General features: G+C 36.3%; 1 protein-coding gene and 1 pseudogene across 1 annotated transcript; both read right to left on the bottom strand.

Annotated features, from left to right (window-relative positions):
* Positions 1 to 1,529: 1,529 nt before the first annotated feature.
* On the bottom strand, positions 1,530 to 10,099 carry LOC131959151 (ecto-ADP-ribosyltransferase 5-like). The gene is made up of 3 exons (XM_059324252.1): positions 10,082 to 10,099; positions 2,473 to 2,484; positions 1,530 to 2,356 (listed from the first exon to the last, which is right to left on the bottom strand). Exons 1-3 carry the CDS (start codon positions 10,097 to 10,099, stop codon positions 1,664 to 1,666), a joined length of 723 nt encoding a protein of 240 aa, XP_059180235.1. The 3' UTR covers positions 1,530 to 1,663.
* A 4,652-nt stretch (positions 10,100 to 14,751) lies between these two features.
* LOC131960111 (gem-associated protein 7-like) lies at positions 14,752 to 17,358 on the bottom strand (annotated as a pseudogene).
* Positions 17,359 to 18,597: the final 1,239 nt, after the last annotated feature.

Here is an 18,597-nt window from a genome sequence, read left to right as displayed (position 1 = left end):
GCCCCGTACAGGGGTTGGACTCACACAACGGGTTCTATTGGTCAGTCAGCCATGACGGACAGGCCAACAGCTGTCTCTGCCTGGTTTGATGATTGTGATACACAAAGCCTCAACTAGATAAAATAGAGCTTGTAGCCACATCTTGCTTCTGTGGGAACACAAACTGTGCTCTCACAGGCCAGAGGGAAAGAGATTATATGCGTTTAAAATGGAAACATAGTGAAAGCTGCAGTGGAACACAACATAGTGGCTATATGAGCTATCTGCCTTATTATAATAACCAAATTATAACAGACTAAACTCTGATCAGAGTCATTCAAAGTTCCTGAACTCAAAAGCAGGGTATCATTTCATGTTTATTAGGACAATAAGTAAACGCTCTGTGTAGTTTTTGCCCTTTGAATTTTCATTTCAGAGGCAGAAATTGATTGATTTAAATTTTTAAATACAGAAAAGGAAAAACAAGTCATTTTTAGTTTCCTGTTCAGAAATGACAGATAAAAAATGTCACTTAATTTTCCTATTTCTCCTTTATAAAATGTCAGTTTATGTCCCTTCATGATTTTTTGTCTCTGTGTAGACATTTAAGGTTCTGTGTGGTCATTTTGAGTCTCTCAGGCCTGAGACACTTTGTCTCTGACACTGAATTTGCATTTTACGATGTGAAGAGGAACGATTTTTCCTTTTTCCTTTCTCCTTGCTCCTGATTATCTTGTATAACAGCCTTTGTTTTTGTTCTACACAATCTAGTATAAGCTCTGTCTCCATGTTTCTTGCTGCATAAAAAAACTGCAAGAAAACAGACCAAAAAAACGGCTTCTATTTATACATATAAATACATTTTAGGATGTTGTCTTCAAGGTGAGGGCAGCAACATACTATCCCCTATTTACTTATATATATATATATATATATATATATATATATATATATATTCCTAGTGTATTTGCATTTCAGGTACACATAACAATTGTTGAAATAAAAACGTATTTTTGTTAATTGATTCATATCTGTGCTTTGTTTCAACCTATTCCACTATATCCCCCCACAGCCTGAGAGACACAAACTCTTCTTTCTTTTAAAATGAAATTCTCCTCTTAAATTCTAGCCTCCTCCCTGTCACAAAACATTATCCAATGTCGCCCCCTTGCTTTGAACATGATTATTTCAGTTCTAATTTTGACTAGATCTATTTATTCTGTCTGTTCAGAGACGTGTGTGAAGTGTTTTTGGTGGTTGCAGTGAGTTTAATGCAGACAGTTTAAAGAGTTTTATACTGTCAGTGTAAAAACATTGAACAAAGATGTACAACTTGATAAACACGAGGGTGTTTATTTATTCTCAAATTTAAATACAGACAACAATAAAACATGTATTAAATGAATACAATAAAATATTGTGTTACTTTAATTGTATACAACTCAACAAATAGTTTATATTCATTTAAACATTTAAAAACAGATCCACTATGATAATGACACAATTTTAAGGGTTAAATTTAATTCATTTTGCAATTTGACATTGCTGAATTATTCAAATATTTCAGCAATGTTAATGAATACATTTTCACATAAATACTGATTAAAGATAATTTGCTGGACTTAAAATGATGCATCCTAAATGTTGTCTTACATGTTAACTGTGTCTAAAACGTGAGAGTGCTTTATATTAAAATAAGAGCACAATTCAGCTTGGAAAAAGGCTTCTTTGTGCTCTCCACTCTGTAGATGAACTCACATGGAAGCTTTAGGTTCTGAGAGCTCTCCTTTATCTCAACGACTTTAAAGACCTCGTAAGGAGGAATCAGCACTTCTCTTTCTTCAGGATGCAAAGAATACATAGAGATGTCTGCTCCGTTGCAGGTGACGATCTCAAAGCATGTTTTGTTCCCGTAATCAACGATGGGGTAGTCATCCTCAGAGGCTGAAGTGAAGGATCCGAAGCGAAAATCCTTGTTGACAACATTTTGCACATGGCAGCTACCGGTTCTCCGGTAGACAGTGAGACACTTGTGAGGCAGAGCTTGAATGGCGCTGGTCAGGTAAAAGTGAAATGCGTGAAACCTGAACGAGGTCTTGTACTGAGGGCCCTGGTTTCGAACGGCAGTATTTAAATCACGATACAGACCGTTTTTGTTATCAGTGTAAACCTTAATAGCTGCAAGCTGCTCTTTGCTCAGTTCTGGTGTACTTTCAGCCATCATTTCATCCCACGCCGTCTTGAATTTGTTGTTTTTCTTCTCTTCCTGCAGGAACTCTGGCGCCTTCTTGGACATTTCGTCTTTGCAGCCATCGTACATGTCGTCAGTAGAGTTTGGAGCCATGTCCAGTGAAAGGCCTCTATCCCCAGCAGGGCCCTTCAAAGAAAAAAAAGACAATTTAAGAACACATTATCTTGTTTTACAGTTATCTTACTTACAGATGTCAGTGAAGAGCAGTAACAATGAAGCAAACCATCCAGTATAAACTCTACCAGTGAGCAGCACTGCTGCCAAAACCACCAGCTTCATCATCTTCCACCAAGAACCCTGGAGACACAGCTGTTAGATCAGGTAGTCTGAGAACCCGTGGAGTCGAACAGAAGAACCCGTCAACTGGTAACATGAACTGGGTAGAGAGCACTTATATAGGCAGAAATGAAGGAGGTTAAACAGTGGCTGTATAACACAAGAGGGGACTGTTTTAAAGATAATCATGAGCATGAAGGGAAAGTTATCGCTTCTCTTTACAAATCTGCAAACTATGAATGCAAATTCAGTTCCAGCTCGTAGGGGTAAGAGATCCGATCACTCCTTTGTTCTGAACGGGCCTAAGAGACTCAAAATGACCACAGAGAACATTAACAGAGACAAGTGGTGGAAGAAGTATCCAGATCCTTTACTGCAGTAAAAGTACTAATACACACTGTGAAATGACTTCACCACCATTAAAAGTCCTGCATTCAAAACTTACTGAAGTAAAAGTACAAAAGTATCAGCATCAAAATGTACTGAAAGTATCAAAAGTAAAAGTACTCTTTATGCAGAATATTTTATATATTCTAAATATATTATTGGATTATTATTATTGATGCATTTTATAAGCAGCGTTTAAAAAAACCCCAAATTGGAATCACATTAAATGTATCATGTTTTTCATGTAAAATCTCGGCCTGAACAGTAATTACAGCTGCCAGCTAAATGTTGTGGTGTTTAGCATCTTGTACATTGAAAACATGTTTCACAAAATGTTGCCACAGACAATGAATATTTGTTATGTTCAGTAGTTTATTTACATTTTTTTTTAGAAATGTATTGTGCATCAGAGTCAATGATCAGACATGTTGTTGCTGTAGTAGAACATAATAAATATAATATAAACCATTACTGCAGTTTTTTAGGGACAATCAAACTTATTTTGACCATATAAACTGACTGATGTTAGCGTCTAGTTGTTGTTGTGGTAGTTTAATATCAGAGGAAAGCTGTTTGTGTCTAACTGCACACAGTGTACATTTTCTGCATTTCTTCCTGATGTTTGCACCTTTTTCACTTTGTCACAGTGCAGGTGAAGGTTCACACCTGAGATCTGGAGTGGCTGTTTCAGGTCAGAGAGAATACAGGTGTGTCTGTCTTTACCTGCAGGCTGCACCACTCCAGCTCATTGGGATGATTTGAATTGAACCAACACAATGAAGCAGCGTGTCCTGAGCAATCTGATAACCTGGAGACTCTGTGGAACTGGAACAAGAGCAGCAACTGTCAAACAAGTCATCTTTAGTTTACTGGTCAGAAACGACAGATACAAAACTTCACTTTATTTTCTTATTTCTCCTTTTTAAAATGTCAGTTTATGTCTCTTCATGATTTTTTTTTGTCTCTGTGCAGACGTTTGTGGTTCTTTGTGTTCATTTGGAGTCTCTTTGGCCTGAGACTGTTCGGCTCTCTGATCTCTATCGAAACTGAATTTGCATTCTTGGGTTGTGAAGAGGAATGATGACGTTTCCTTTTCTGCTCATGATTATCTTCTATAACAGACTTCCTTTTTGTTCTACACATGCTGGTATAAGCTCTGTCTCCAGCTTTCTGCTGCATCATTTAAAAAAATGCAAGAAAAAGGACAAAAAACTGTTTCTATTCGTATTTTAGGATGTTGTCTTCAAGCTGAGGGCACCACAATATAAAATAGTCAGCTGAGTGAATACTGAACTTTCTGTTATGGCCTTAGAACCATATTCTTTTTATGTGATGTATTTGCATTATGATTTTATTGAAATAAATTCCCAAATTGATTTCCAACCAATATACTATCCCCAATTTACTTACAACCCAAATGAAATACATATCTAAAAACATATATGAATGACTATGCCTAGTAAATTTGCAGTTCAGGTATATACCAACTGTTCTCAATAAAAAACTTGAAAAAAGAATTGATTCATATCTGTGCTTTGTTTAAGCCTATTCCACTATATCCACCCACAGCCTGAGAGACACAAACTCTTTCTTTGTTTTAAAATGAAACTCTCCTCTTAAATTCTAGCCTCCTCCCTGTCACAAAACATTATCCAATGTTGCCCCCTTGCTTTAAACACGATTATTGCAGTTCTAAATGTATTCTGTCTGTTCAGAGACGTGTGTGTGTTCTTGGTGGTTGCAGTGAGTTTAATGCAGACAGTTTAAAGAGTAAAAAAAATCTTCAATACTGTAAGTGTAAAAGCATTGAACGAGGCTGTTTATTTATTCTCTCAAACACAGTTTGTATACATTAACATTCCAACTTATATACAGTTCACAATAAAATATTGTGTTCAAATACATATAAATATATACTATATTCAAATGACTATTAAAATAAATTAAATAAATATTGTGTACAATATAACAATGTATTACTTTAATTGTATACAACTCAACAAATAGTTTATATTCATTTAAACATTTAAAACACATCCACTATGACAATAACACAATTTTAAGAGTTAAAATTTTTTAATTTTCTATTCTAGAACCTTTAAATTCAATTTGACTTTGCTGAATTGTTCAAATATCACTGACAACAATTACATATTCACATAAATATTGATTAAAGATAATTTGCTGAACTTAAAATAATGCATCCAAAATGTTATCTTACATGTTAGTAAAAAGTGAGAGTGCTCTTTTTTAAAAAAAGAGCCCAATTCAGATTGGAAACATTTGTCTCTTTACTCTTAGATAGATAGATAGATAGATAGATAGATATACTTTATTTATCCCAAGCTGGGAAATTACAGTGTAGCAGCAGCATTACACACAGAGACAATAACAACACAATTAAGTAAAAAGAACAACCTAGGCATACTTCAAGCAATAAAATATAAAAATACAATAAAAATACAATAAAATATAAAGTGTCTAAAGAAGGAGTGGAAATGAATTCCAGTGCAGAATAAATATGAATATACAGTATAAAAATGTTGGTGCTATGAAACAAATAAGGTGCAATGAACAGTGTGCATAAAAAACACATAAAGTGCATAGACAGTATGTAATGAACCAGGTTATTATTTGTTATTGTACAGTGTGATGGCATGTGGCAGGAAAGATTTTTTATATCTGTCCCTATGACAGCGGAGCTGGAGCAGCCTGTGAGAGAAGGTGCTCCGCTGTCTTTCTACTGTGTGATGGAGAGGGTGCTGATCATTGTCCATGATGGAGAGGGTGCTGATCATTGTCCATGATGGAGAGGGTGCTGATCATTGTCCATGATGGAGAGGGTGCTGATCATTGTCCATGATGGAGAGGGTGCTGATCATTGTCCATGATGGAGAGGCTGCTGATCATTGTCCATGATGGAGAGGGTGCTGATCATTGTCCATGATGGAGAGGCTGCTGATCATTGTCCATGATGGAGAGGCTGCTGATCATTGTCCATGATGGAGAGGGTGCTGATCATTGTCCATGATGGAGAGGGTGCTGATCATTGTCCATGATGGAGAGGCTGCTGATCATTGTCCATGATGGAGAGTCTGCTGATCATTGTCCATGATGGAGAGGCTGCTGATCATTGTCCATGATGGAGAGGGTGCTGATCATTGTCCATGATGGAGAGTCTGCTGATCATTGTCCATGATGGAGAGGGTGCTGATCATTGTCCATGATGGAGAGGCTGCTGATCATTGTCCATGATGGAGAGGGTGCTGATCATTGTCCATGATGGAGAGGGTGCTGATCATTGTCCATGATGGAGAGGGTGCTGATCATTGTCCATGATGGCCAGCAGTTTGTTCAGTGTTCTCCTCTCCACCACAGTCTCAAAAGTCTCCAGCCTGAGACCAAGTACAGAGCCAGCCTTCTTGATAATCTTATCAAGTCTGTTGGTGTCGCTGGCTCTGATGCTGCTGCCCCAACACACAGCAGCAAAGAAAATGGCGCTGGCAACAACAGACTGGTAGAAGATCTCCAACATCTTGCTGCACACTGTTAAAATAATTGATTATTTTCTATATTGGTATGTGATTTTATGCTTTATTTCTCTGTTCTCTGTCTCTGTTCTCTGTTCTGACGCAGGTCACTATCAAAGGTCAAACCTTGACTGTAATAAATATCTCTATGCATTTATATTAAGTCAGACAATATGATTTGATACATTGATTGTGTTTGTGTGTTAATATTGATGTAGAAAACTATGATTACTTTAATTACATATATTCCATTTGCTTAAACTGATGAAGATTCTATAATCACAAAGAATGACATCCAGATATATTGATGCAGAGTTTTTGCTGTGTGTGTATGTGTGTCTGGAGAGGAGGGCCACAGAAGGCCAAGTGAAAGTCCCGTGTGAAAATGTCTGTAAGTCATAACAAGGAAAAATGTTTGTGCTAACAAGTTTGTTAGCAGGCCAAAAGGCCTTGTCCTGGGTAGCAGGGATTGTTTTGCCCAGGTGGCCTGATGTGTGACGGTATGAAAGAAGACTGGCGAATCAGCGATCATGAAGGCGGGACTTCCTGGAGGAAATCAACCAGCATGTTTTGTAAACAATTGTAAGGTTATTTTAATGGGTTCCAGGGAGGGAGTCGTGGCTCAGACTTCACGAACTGAAAACACGTCTGTTTGTATTCAGGGACATGAGTTAAGGTTGAACCCAGAGATCTCTGTAAAGTGCACATTTTTTGACGTATTGTAATAAAACTTTTGTTAAACTGAGAAACTTGGACGTTCTCCAGCTCTTCATTTCCCCATCAAAGAATGCGCAGAAAAATGGTGAGGTTTTTTCTGTTGGTGACAGATTTTTTCTGTCGGTGACAGATTATCAATTTTCAAGGTTTCCTCATGCAATTTTTCTAACAAATGGTGACCCTGACGTGATGGGGAATGGAAGCTGGAGGACGTGAGTATTAAAATTAATTTTTTATATATGCTTGATCTGAAATTTAACCTGTAATTCTCTTTGGAAATAGATAACAGCCTGAATTATTGCTGATACCACTGACATCCAGACTTTGTTGACAACAGCAGGGTACCCTAAAAAAGGAAGGTGAGCACAAACCTTTTTAATAAAATCTGTGCAAATTGGCCTAATTGCAAAATTGAGTTGTTGTCAATAGAAAACAGATGTCATAGTTAGAAATACAATACGTCAAGAAGATTTATTGACTTATAAAAAATAATAAAAATAATAAAAAAAATAAATAAAACAAATAAAACATTTTATTTTAATTAAAAATTAAAATAGAATAAAATAAAAATAGAAGAAAGAGGGGGCATACGACTGTCCAGCTCGAAGACAGGGGATAACGGTCCCGCTGTAAGGCCTTTTTGATGTAAAGGGGGACCGGGGTGTCTCGCCGAAAACAGGGATCCGCGGTTGGAGTCCGCTGTATAAACTGCAGAAAAGGTGGATAACGTGATTTTAATCCAGCCTGAAGACAGAGAATACGGTTCTCTGTGTTGATTTTAAAGGGGGATTTTCTTTTTAGAAAATCCGGCCAAAAATCAGGAGGCAAAGTGTCTCGCTGTATTTCTCCAATCAATATTCCAATCAAAATGTTTTATTAAGACTGTTTTAATCAAGAAGTTTTAATAACATGTGTGTTTATATAATAATCAATCAGAGTGATTAATGAAGTGTTGAAATGTATGGGCTGGGTCTTTTCTCATAGAGTTAATTTAAAGATTACACGTCTTGTGTGTCTACTCTGAGAATTGTCTGTGGGTATTGTGGGAGGTTTGTTTTAATAATTGATGACTCTGTCAAGATTGTATTTAAAACTGTGTGCGAACTGAGTTAACTCCAAGTGTCTGAGCGCAACATTTCTTTAAATGTTGTAGAAGCTTCTCAGTCTGGTTCATAACACGGGGCAATGCGTCCAATACAATCTCTGACTCAGCATGGGTTGCAAAGTAATTTATCTGAACATATATATCATAGAAAAAAAGGTTCTGCATTTCATTCAGTGGAGTAAAAATTTGGAATGGGATGTGTGAAGAATTAAACACTTCAAAGTCAAATTTAAAGAGCATGTCTTCACTCAATATAGGGATGAAAATAGGTGTGTGAGATGAAAAGTGTGTGCTGCGTGGGTGTGTGTGTGGGGGATGGTATCAGGTGGTGTAGGTTAATAATGGTGATAATAAGTTTAAATACTACAGTACTATGTGTTATACATACAAAAATATAGGTGGAAGTATCCACACACTGGTCAAGGCCAGTCACTACCCTGCTTGTACTCAAATTTTGGATATTTTTCTTTTAAAAATATACTAAGTCTTACTTTAAATTCCTTTTGCTGGAGATACATCTTTAATTTACTGTTAGTACAAATTTTAATGCAGTACTTGTAAAAAAATTTGTTTTTGTTTGTTTGTTTGGTTGTTTTTCCATTTAAATAAGGGTATGAATAATCCTTACACCACTGCTCAAAGTTTAAGAGACTGTTTCTGTCTTGACCTTCCCCCAGAAGTTGTTTTGAGCATGTCTGTGTGAGTGAAACGTTTTTGAGCGTGTCTGAGTGTGTGATTTCTGTAATGAATGTTGAAAGAGGGTGATAAGTTTTCACTACATATTTAAAAAGTACTATTCCAGATCTGTAATAAGTACAAAATAATTGGGACACCTGCACAGTCTAAGGAAATATTCATGTCCAGTAAAACAGCTTTGCCAGTTTCTATTTTGGTTAAAATTTTACCTGCTCAGTTTTTATTGTATTTTATTTTTACAAAGTCAAAGGTGATTAATTGACTTGTTCTGTAGTCACTTTGTTTTACTTAATATATTTGATAAAATGTATTCAATATAAATGTGTCCTTGATTTTGAGGCAGTTGTTTAAGTAACTTTAAATATAAAAATGTTTGAGAAGTATTCTACTTATTTTGATCATATTAAATATAATCTTTATGTGTATGTAATTCTAAATCAAGAGAATTTTGTCTGTTCCTAATTGACAGGCACTTCCTTGCGTGCAAACTGTTGCCTCATTTTTTATTGAGTAGCTATTGTTTTTTGTTTTTACAATGTACAGATATATAAAGTGTTCTTACATTTTTGAGTAAAATGATGTTCTTGTTTATGAAAAAACAAATAGACTTTACTTAATTTGGTTAAATAAATATAACTTAAACTTGGATGGAATTAAGTAAATGTTACTTAATATCTTCAGAACTGTTATGTTTTATGGAATATAAAATTTACTTGATACTTGCAAGTGAGTGTTACTTGATATTGCAGCATTACATTTTACTGAAATCATTTGTGTGCAAATACTGACAATATATTTTTTAAGTAAATCTTTTGAGTTATTTTCAGTGTGGAAAGAAAAAGAGAGGCAGGCAGAGAGACAGAGGCTCCAAGGTTGCCTGGTGTTCTCTCCTTCAGGCCTGATTGTTTTGTTTATGGAGACATAACATTTTTATTTTCAAATTAACAGTTACACTCACTTACCTATTCTGACTTTTATCTTTGGTTTATGTTTTTTTTTGTTTTCCTTTATGAGTTGTGTTTTGGGTGGAGGAGTTTTTTCCTGCTCTGTGTGGAAGCGTAGTATAATTGTAATTTACTGGTGTGCAGAATGTTACTGTAATGTAAACAAATGTTCCCCTGTGAGGCCAAGTGGCGTTACCCCTTTGGGTTTCGTCATATTTTTTGTTTTACTAGTGCTGTGGTGGCTCTGGTTAGAGCATTTGTCTCGGGGGCACATCATGGTCAAGGGGGGTGACCAGTTCTGGTTGCTTCACCTCGCCATGAGTTTCAGTGTTTAAATACCCACCGCTGGTCATCCACATGAAGACTAGGGTTGAGATTAGCTAGCTAGTAATGGTCAAGTAGTCAGCTAGAGGGGAGCCTTGTTTACTGTCCAGGCCATAGTGTTTGGCTGGTTGTGTATTGATTTTTTGCACACACCCAAGTATGACAAGTGTTGATGAGTTATTTTTTATTTTTATTTTGTTCTATATTTTTTATTTCTCCTTTCAGTGGAGCTTGTTGGCTTTCTGCACAAAAGAGCAGCTGTTAAAAATAGCACAACATTTTGGCCTTGACGTTGGTGACAAAATTATAAAAGACAGAGTGAAACTTGTCTTGAAGGCCAGTTAAAGAAATTAAAAATTAAAAAATAAAAGAGGGGGGATTTATCAGAAGTCCCGTCAGCATGTTTAAATTTTGTCCATTCATTATATTGCAAATATATATTTATATAGCAAATTGCAGCCGTTTTAAATGCAGTCTGTTTTTACCCCATTGGTCAAAGTTATGTTTTGGAACTGATATAGATTGTTAACGAAAGTTGCTCAACTTCCTGTGTAAGTTGATGTGATATCTTGCTAAAGGATAGATGACAGGTGGTTGAAATCAAGTGAGTGTAATAGATGGAAAAGAGTACGTAGGGGAAGAGAGACAAAAAAGAAGGTATTAGTATGTGTTGACAAGAGAAGAAAAGATTGGGCAACTTGCTTGCTACGAACTGTATGTAATTAAAATAATTTTTTTTTTTTTTTGGATGTTTGAACTCACAATCTGCCTGAATTTATATTCTTGCCCCAACATTTCATGCAATTTATTCTCCGATACTGATTCAGTTATCAGTGTACTGAGATATTTTGTTACATTTTGGTTTCATTTCCACTGAGTGTGCTTCACTATTCTGCAGTAAATGTTTTAAAGGGCCAGCCACTGTGGGTGAAAGGGGGGTGCCCCTGGATTTACCACGGTTGGATCATGTGTCCTTTTGCTGTACATTAACTGCACTGGAAGCCTCCTGTCCACACAGGTCCAGGAGACATGACAGCTCCAGACAGAGAAAAGCTCGGGTAAGAGTGTAAGACTCTCTGAGTGTGTGTGGCTGAAGGTCATCAACAGGAAGTGGACAGAACCACGTTGGGCAAGTCCATATCAGGTTAAAAAAGAGCTGTGAGAATCATACATTCATGAAAAAATCATATTCATACAATCAATTGTTTTTGACATTATATACTGCAAAACATTTTTGATAAAGGGGTACAGAAAGATAGTTTTGGATACGGCTGTGTTGTTCTGTTTGGCTCTGCTGTCTCTCTTTATAGTGCTTCCTGTTCTGTCACCTGGAGCCGAGGGGGAGAGTGGACGGTGGTAATATTACTATATTATGTACAGAAATTGACATATTGATGACACAAGCATAGTGGTGTTGTGTGTTGTGTGTATTTCTCATATCTGTTCTGTCTGTGTTTTGCATCTCCATGGTAACCAAGGTAAATCCCTTTCCCCATATCAAATGACATTAATCCACTCTGAAATGCTTTGCTGCTCACTGATATTGCTACTATTCATAATTTTGTTTGAGTTGGCCTAATGAATGTTAGGCCAAAAGAGGGAATTGTTAAAATAATTGATTATTTTCTATATTGGTAAATGATTTTATGCTTTATTTCTCTGTTCTCTGTCTCTGTTCTCTGTTCTGACGCAGGTCACTATCAAAGGTCAAACCTTGACTGTAATAAATATCTCTATGCATTTATATTAAGTCAGACAATATGATTTGATACATTGATTGTGTTTGTGTGTTAATATTGATGTAGAAAACTATGATTACTTTAATTACATATATTCCATTTGCTTAAACTGATTAAGATTCTATAACTCACAAAGAATGACATCCAGATATATTGATGCAGAGTTTTTGCTGTGTGTGTATGTGTGTCTGGAGAGGAGGGCCACAGAAGGCCAAGTGAAAGTCCCGTGTGAAAATGTCTGTAAGTCATAACAAGGAAAAATGTTTGTGCTAACAAGTTTGTTAGCAGGCCAAAAGGCCTTGTCCTGGGTAGCAGGGATTGTTTTGCCCAGGTGGCCTGATGTGTGACGGTATGAAAGAAGACTGGCGAATCAGCGATCATGAAGGCGGGACTTCCTGGAGGAAATCAACCAGCATGTTTTGTAAACAATTGTAAGGTTATTTTAATGGGTTCCAGGGAGGGAGACGTGGTTCAGACTTCACGAACTGAAACACGTCTGTTTGTATTCAGGGACATGAGTTAATTCTGAACCCGGAGATCTCTGTAAAGTGCACATTTTTTGACGTATTGTAATAAAACTTTTGTTAAACTGAGAAACTTGGACGTCTCCAGCTCTTCATTTCCCCATCAAAGAATGCGCAGAAAAATGGTGAGGTTTTTTCTGTTGGTGACAGATTTTTTCTGTCGGTGACAGATTATCAATTTTCAAGGTTTCCTCATGCAATTTTTCTAACATAAACCAGCGTTGACTTACAGCTGTGACAGTTGTTGACAAATGCATCAATAAACCTTTATATCTGCTTACAACTACAGTATGATGTATTATAAACCTTTTCTTCCATATTTATTGAGTACTTATAGATGTTAAACTGGAGGACAAAGAACTGTTCAGCAAGAGAGATCTACATTATTATTATTAATCCATTTAGGCCTAAACGCCTGGAAAAAATGCCTGCAAAACCTTTGGGCAATTTTAAAATAAGCCCATAAAACCTGAAGTTTTTTTAGTAATTGTTTGTCTTTTTTTGGTAATTCTGTCTTTTTTTTTTGGTATTTCTGTGTCTTTTTCAATAATTTTGTATCTTTTTTGGGTAATTCTGTGTCTTTTTAAAATAATTTGTGTCTTTTTTTGGTCATTTTGTGTCCTTTTTGGTCATTTTGTGTCTTTTTTTGGTGATGATTTCAAAGTTTCAAAGTGTCATGTTGCATTGCGACACTCCCACATGTATTCTGATGCATTTCATTGGCCAAGAGACTGAAAATAGGTGGAAAAAAACTACAAATACTACAAAACGACATATCCGCTTTCCAGGCTTTAATGGGTTAACAGGGTTGCATTTAGTAATTATTGTCAATATTGATTAATCTACTGAATGTTTTATCAATTCATTGGTTAATAGTTTGGTCTATAATACACTAGATAACTAAAGCATCACAATTTCCTAAAGCTTAAGGTCCTAATTTTTTTAAAAAATTTTTTACAAGCAGTCAAAAAACCTGATCCAATGTTTATAATGTGCAGATCAGCTGCAGATCATTTTTCTGCCATTCGACGGATCGATGAATTGACATAGTATATATATATATATATATGTATTGAATTGATAGTTGCAGCTCTAATTTCAAACCTGCCTGAGTTTGAGTTAACAAAGAGCCAACACTAACTAACCCTAACCCTAACTAACACTGGTCATACTGGTGACAAACAGATGAACTAGATAATAACTCTACTGGAGTTATAGAAAGCTCTCTCCATGCTCAGATGTTTTTAAAATAATTATGAAATATGATGAGGTTTTGATGGATGTAGAGGTTTTGGGATTACATGGATCAGTTACAAGTTTTTTCTGAAGCAACATCTTTATCAGACATGAATCTTCAGGTGTCTCTGTGATTTTACCAAACAAAAGACAAAATCACCATTCAAATACAAAAGTGGTTCATTCAAAATAAATGTTTTTAAGTGCAGTGTTTTATTGGCCTCAGTTACAGAATTCATTGACAAAAGATATAACTGTTCATCTGGAGCATTAATAGCCTCTTTCTGCATCTCACAAGGAAAGATGTCAGTGCTAAAAAAACTTAAATGCTCACAGTGTTAGAGCAGACATACTGAGATTAATTATGATGTGAGGCTAAATATTGGTTTGACTTCCTGGTCTTAAAGGAATAAGTTGCAATATGCATAAATTAAGTCGTACAACTTTGTGAACTTTAACTGATGTAGCTGTCAGGGTAAAAAAAGAGCCTACAGATATAGATTACAGTTACTTTTCAGGTGTTATTGTGGTTAAACATCTTCTGAAAACATCAGTAGTCAACAGCAAACATCATCATATTATCAAAATATTGTTCAAGTCTTTGTCAAATATCATCCTCCGATCCTCGTGCAAACCGTCGTCTGTCTTAAAACACGTGAACGCGACTCCCTCTGGTGCTGAAAAAGTGGAACTGCCGGTCTGTGACAATGCAGACGGCGGTTAAAATCAGCAACCACACTTATAAAAATGTAACCGGTTGTATAAACTATCTCACAGTGTGAAGACAGAGCTCACTCGCAACAGCAAGTTGAGACTCCAAAGTGTCCCTCATCCCAAATGTGATGTCTCCTGTCTCCTGTCTCCTGTCTCCTCTCTCCTGTCTCCTGTCTCCTGTCTCCTGTCTCCTGTCTCCTCTCTCCTGTCTCCTGTCTCCTGTCTCCTGTCTCCTGTCTCCTGTCTCCTCTCTCCTGTCTCCTCTCTCCTGTCTCCTGTCTCCTGTCTCCTGTCTCCTGTCTCCGGTCTCCGGAAACAAAAGCAAGTGTTCAAGCATCAAAAGTGAATGAAACCACGTCCTGACACCGGATCAGCCTCTTTCTGCACCCCGATGGGAGTGTGCAGGTTCCACACCTGAAAGTTCAGCACGTCGATGTGGGACGCTCCGAGCGTGGCCTCCAGCTGCACCTTCTCATGCAGGTGGAGCTGCACCTTCTCATGCAGGTGGAGCTGCACCTTCTCATGCAGGTGGAGCTTCACCTTCTCATGCAGGTGGAGCTGCACCTTCTCATGCAGGTGGAGCTGCACCTTCTCATGCAGGTGGAGCTTCACCTTCTCATGCAGGTGGAGCTTCTCCTTCTCATGCAGGTGGAGCTGCACCTTCTCATGCAGGTGGAGCGTCACCTTCTCATGCAGGTGGAGCTGCACCTTCTCATGCAGGTGGAGCTGCACCTTCTCATGCAGGTGGAGCTGCACCTTCCTGTTGGTGACGGAGAGCAGACTCTCCCTCAGCGCTGCTCCTGCAGCTGCTCCCTCTGCAGCTGCTCAGCCTCCAGCGCAGCAGACGAGGGGATGGAGGCGTCAGAGGGCGGTGAATCGGGGGGATGTGGGGTCGAATCCCCGGCTGTTGGGGTCCTTTAGGCAGGCGGAGCACAGACACCGGCGTCGCCATGTTGAGTCTTCCTGCCGATACCAATTAAAGAAAAACAAAGTAATTAACAACATTTCTACAATAAAAAGTCACCTTTCCAACAAATTAATTTGACGTATATTCATACAGATAACTAGGAACTGTTCAATCAGTTACAAACAATTACTGTGCTATCATTCTTCAAAATTGAGAGGAAAAAATGGCCCAATTTATTTATTCATTTTTTTCATAACTGTTTTCATGACTGCCCGAAAGTACAAACATTCTGGAAAAATGTCAAAGAAGAACTGGAAAAAATGTTGGCAGTAGAACTTCCAATGGACTCTTTGTTATTTTTATTAGATGTTTCCTGACCACCTGTTTACCACAGAACAATGTTATATATTACACATTTTGTTGATGATTGCAAGAAAAATTATTACTATAAATTGGATGAAGAAAGACCGCCCCATGATCACTCAGTGGTTACAGAAAGTAAAACATGTCTCCATGATGGAATATATGACAATTACAGCTAAAAGTCCCTGTTTTTATGAGAAGGTGGACCCCAGTTACAGACTATATCGCTTAAGACTCTTATACACTATTATTATCTAAATTAGCCCTTTTTATTTATTTATTATTATTATTTTTTGGAATACAGCACCAGATAAAATATGTGTAATACCCTTTACAGTGCCATTTGTGTGACAGATGAGACCCAATCTCAAGATGTTTTGATTTGTTTTCCTTTGTGAAGTTAATTGTCTGTAAATGTGCATAAAGGCAATAAAGTAAAACAAAACAAAACAAAAAAAAAAAACTGTTTTCATAATCTGTCAACCTACTAATCATTTAGTGAGCAAGGAAATGTCTTTAGGGCCTTTTAAAATTTCCAAAACATACGAAGGCATCTTCAAATTTATTATTTTGTCCAAATCCCATGTCAAGCACATCACTTACATCAATATGTAGACAAAATTATCTACAATGTAAACTCCATGAGGCCAGTTTCAGTTTGATGATGATATACCAAGTAAAACTGGAGACAAGCTCAAATAGATTTAGTATCAAATGATAGAACTGGATGGAACCCTCTTATATGGTAGATTTGACACCTTTGGTCACATTTGACACATTTAACATTCTTTATTGAGCATGATAGTGTTTTGAAAGTAAAAAAAAATTAAAGAACACATTTTATGTTGGACTAAAGGACTAAAAATAGACACAAAATGACCAAAAAAGACACAAAAACACAAAAAAAGGACACAAAAAGACAAAAAATGACCAAAAAAGACACAAAACAAGAAGACAAAATTACCAAAAAACCCACAGAAGACACAGAATAACTAAAAAAGACACAAAATTACCAAAAATGACACAAAATGACTAAAAAAATACACAAAATTACCAAAATGTTTACACTAAACACACAAGACACAAATAAAATAGAGTCCCACTAGAATAAAAACCAGAGTTGATGACAGGATCACATTTATGTTGGTTTTTCTTTGTTTCTTTTTCGTTCAAAATGTTGATCCAGTAACTCAGAATAAAAAATAATTTATTATTAGTCATATAGGTGATGTTTTGCTGGAAAAAAAAATACCAACAGGGCATTTAAACATTTTTTAAGTGGCTTATACTGGCAGGATGAAAAGGATTCAAACATGGACAAAGTTGCCCAAAACTCCATAGAGTTAAAAGCGAAAAAATATTTGAGGTAAATGGCCACAGAGCAGCAGGAAAGGTCGCTAAAAACACGAAACAAAAACACATTTGAGACGGAAAAGTCGTTTCGCTTTCTAGCCACAGTTATATTATTATATTATTAATATTACTAAGAGTGATAAACTTGGTGTGAGCGTGTTGCTAATGCTCTAACTGACATTAGTGGATGCAATTTGAACACAATATGTTTGGAAAACACTCTGTCTGGCCACTAATAAAGTTAAATGTTCAATAAGCACATTATTTATGTTTATTTCGACAGTTACTCGCTGTTTCCTGCAGTTATCTGCATCAACACCTGAAGCTGCTGAACGTTGTTGTGTCTTCTTCTTCTTCGTTGGATTTATTGGCGGATGGTGAAGCATCAACGCCACCTAGTGGACAGCTGTGAGAAGACAGTAGAAGAAGTGCCTCTATTATACAGTAAGATTTAATGTTTATTACAAAGCACTTTAAAAAAACGTTAACAAAGAGCTTTGTCAGATAAAAATAAGCAAGGCTATACTGTACTTATTATACTGTACTGTACTATACTATACTACTGTACTATAACTGTACTGTGAATATCCTTTGCATATATATACATATACACGGTTGCTCTAAAGTTGGAATATAATACTTTTTCCTATTTCCATGAAATGATTGTGACAATGTGGTTTATTCTTGACAGCTAAAGTGTATATCTTCTTAAAACTTTATCAATCAATCTCTTTCAAACATATAACAATGAAGATTAAACCACAATTAACAGGATTATGTCTGAAAACAAAATAATTCCAACTTCATTGGCAACCATATATAGTTTCATATTTATTGTCCATTTTACCACAAACAGTGACATGCAACAATCTTTTTTCACTTATGTGCAATACTAAAAAACTCTAATAACATTTAGCAGTCATGTAAGTATTTTATGTATGTAATGTGTGTAAATAATGTCTTATGTTGTTTATTTTTAGATATTTCCCCGCTGCGGGATAAATAAAGTATTTTGCAATATAACAACAAAAGGCTAAACAGTGGAGCTGATCGAGAGCAAGAAAAAATCTAATAGCAAAAGACAAAGAAAACAAAATCATAGCGGACAGCCAGCAAGTGAACAAGTAATATTTGTCAGAATAAATAAAAATACAAATAAAATAAATAAATAAATATATCCAGATATAAAAACACAAAAATGCACAAAAATGCGGAGAATAAAATAGAACAGAACAGAACAGAACAGAATAGAACAGAAATGAACAGAACAGAACAGAATAGAATAGAATAGAATAGAAATTAATAGCCTTTGTTATCATTGCACAAAGTACAACAAAATTGTGTGTGCTCCACCCGATCAGGGAATGTCTAAAAAAAGCTAAAACAAGAAAATAAGGCACATAAAACAAAGACAAGCAATAGTAACATCTAACTAGAAAATTTCCTCTGGGGAAGTTGTGAAAGGGCCACGGGGGCTACTGCCGGTGTGTGTACACTATGATGAGATTCTTCAGAGATTTATAACAATTAATACTAGTAATGTTATGATACT

The sequence above is a fragment of the Centropristis striata genome, chromosome 21, assembly GCF_030273125.1.
Source record: "Centropristis striata isolate RG_2023a ecotype Rhode Island chromosome 21, C.striata_1.0, whole genome shotgun sequence".
In the NCBI taxonomy this organism is placed as follows: domain Eukaryota; kingdom Metazoa; phylum Chordata; class Actinopteri; order Perciformes; family Serranidae; genus Centropristis; species Centropristis striata.
The sequence above is the reverse complement of the archived record's forward strand: the minus strand, read 5'-3'. Positions and strand labels throughout refer to the sequence as shown.